Source organism: Galeopterus variegatus, unplaced genomic scaffold (genome assembly GCF_000696425.1).
Source record: "Galeopterus variegatus unplaced genomic scaffold, G_variegatus-3.0.2 Scaffold2126, whole genome shotgun sequence".
NCBI lineage: Eukaryota > Metazoa > Chordata > Mammalia > Dermoptera > Cynocephalidae > Galeopterus > Galeopterus variegatus.
The window spans coordinates 61,760-63,961 of NW_007728237.1; the positions used below are offsets into that span (position 1 = coordinate 61,760).

Genomic DNA, 2,202 nt, shown 5'->3' on the forward strand with positions numbered 1-2,202 from the left:
GGGGGGGGGGGGGGGGGGGGGGGGGGGGGCTGGCTGGTACAGGGATCTGAACTTTGACCTTGGTGTTATTAAGACCATCTTAAAATGTTTTTTTGAAATACCTTCGGAGCTCAAGATCTTTTTTCATGGTTGTATCCTTGAGTTCTCTCACTAAGTCCAGCACCTGTGCATTTTCTTCTGAACTGCCAAGGCCAAGTTCTCCCAGTAGATGGCTGGTGATCGTCAGTTCAGACTGCAGAGCATCTGGAGGGGAAAGGGGTCGTTAGCGATGGATTTCAAGGTGCCTGAGGCAGCAGACGCAGGGGCGAGAGGCTGACTAGGTTTTCTTCATTTCCTTGCAATGCTCCACTGTGACGCTGTAGTCATGAGGAGCTCAAAGACAAGAAAAATAAGAGAAGGAAGACATTTGTGCATTGGTCCCTTCTTTGTCCCTTGGCCTGAGATCTGGTATATATCAGAAACCATGAGATATCCGGTATATAAGAGAAATGACGAGATTACCCACAATTTTGACTTTTTCCTTAAAACTTGCCTCATTTTCCAAAGTTCGATGTCATGCCTATATTATTTCACGCTGGAAAAGGCTTGATTCCATATATATACACTGGTGCCAGCCAGTGGTATTTCAATCAGGATGGCGCCTGTAGGGAATCTCAGGGAGGGCTGAAGAGCATGCTCCTCTCTGAGGACAGCGAGCTGGGTGCCCTGTGAACCTACATGCAGGCTGTGTCACCATGTCCACTGCCACCATGATCACAAGCATGTCCACTGCAGGTGGTCACTGGAACAGACCTAGAATGCCACTAGTGTCCTCAACAGAAACCAGTACACATGCCACCAAGGCTGTGCTGTGACATGCCTTTGCCCAGCGTCTCCCAGCCAGACTATGAGCAACTCAAAAAAAAAGCCCATCCATATTCCCTGTTCCCAGCATCTCTGCACCCCATGCAGAGGGATGCCTGCAACTGTGCTACGTATGCCACCTGCACTAAGACGACTGGCCTCTCTCCCCTCTGACACACATCACATCAAGACCAACTGTTCCTTCTGATCACATTTTGGGAACCCTGTAAGACCCTTACAAACAAACAGCCTCTTCTACCTCCTGTTGTGGACTGAATTGTGTCCTCCCAAAAAGATACATTCCAGTCATAATCTCCAATACCTACAAATGGGACCTTAACTGGAAATAGGGTCTTTGTGGATGTGACTGAGTTAAGATGAGGTCAACAGGGTGGGCCCTAACCCAATAACTGTAGTCCTTAAAAGAAGAGGGAAAATTAGAAATGCTCAGGGAGAAGGGCATGTGCAGACACAGAGACTGGAGTGATGCAGTCACAGGACACAGAAGGCCAAGGACTGCTGGCTACACCAGAAGCCACGAGAGAGACAGGGGACAGACTCTCCCTAGAGCCTCTGCAGGGAACGGATCCTGTCAACACCTTGACCAGACTTCTGGCCTCCTGAACTATGAGGGAATATACGTCTGTTGGTTTTTTTTTTTTTCGTGACCGGCAACGGATCGCAACCCTCAGTGTCGCGCCCGTACCAGACCAGGACTGGCCACGGGATCGCAACCCTCGGTGTTGCTCCCGCCCCTCGCTCAGCCAGTGAGCGGCCGGTCTGTATGTGGGATCCGAACCCTCGGCGGGAGCGCCACCGTGCTTCCCAAGCAGCGCACTACAGCAGTGCGCCACCGGGCCGGCCCTACGTCTGTTGTTTTAAGCCACCCAGTCTGTGGACATTTGTTAAGGCAGCCACAGGACACTCATACAGGCCCCAGTCCAACTCCTTGTGGTAACCTAAGGAACATATGAGAAGTGGAGCCCAAGAGTTAGAGATGTGCGGGTGGCTGCAACCATTGCAACATCAGAGTCCCAGACACTGATGAACGCCTGATAAGGAAGGGCTAAAGGACATGCACCTCTACAATGGATCATGTAGTCATCACACCTTTCCAATAACCATTTCCAACAGAGAAATGCTCATGAAACAGGCAGAAAGGCAGAATAAGACATGGTGTATGTACAGCAGTACCCCCTTATCTATGATGCGTTCCATGACCCCCAGAGAATACCTACAACCACAGAGAGTATCTAACCCTGTGTACACTATGGTTTTTCCTATACATGCATACTCTGACAAAGCTAAATTTTTTTTTTTTTTTTTTTTTTTTTTTTTTTTTTTTTTCCGTGTCCGGCA

The 2,202-nt window shown here is 49.3% G+C and overlaps 1 protein-coding gene across 2 annotated transcripts in view; it reads right to left on the reverse strand.

The window, feature by feature from the left end:
• Positions 1-2,202, reverse strand: part of HAUS8 (HAUS augmin-like complex, subunit 8) — a 24,142-nt gene that overhangs the window by 2,006 nt on the left and 19,934 nt on the right. For both annotated transcript variants that reach the window (XM_008580536.1, XM_008580537.1), the window contains exon 10: positions 102-243. In XM_008580536.1, the coding sequence (XP_008578758.1) occupies positions 102-243 (142 nt within the window). The remainder of the gene's footprint in view (positions 1-101; positions 244-2,202) is intronic.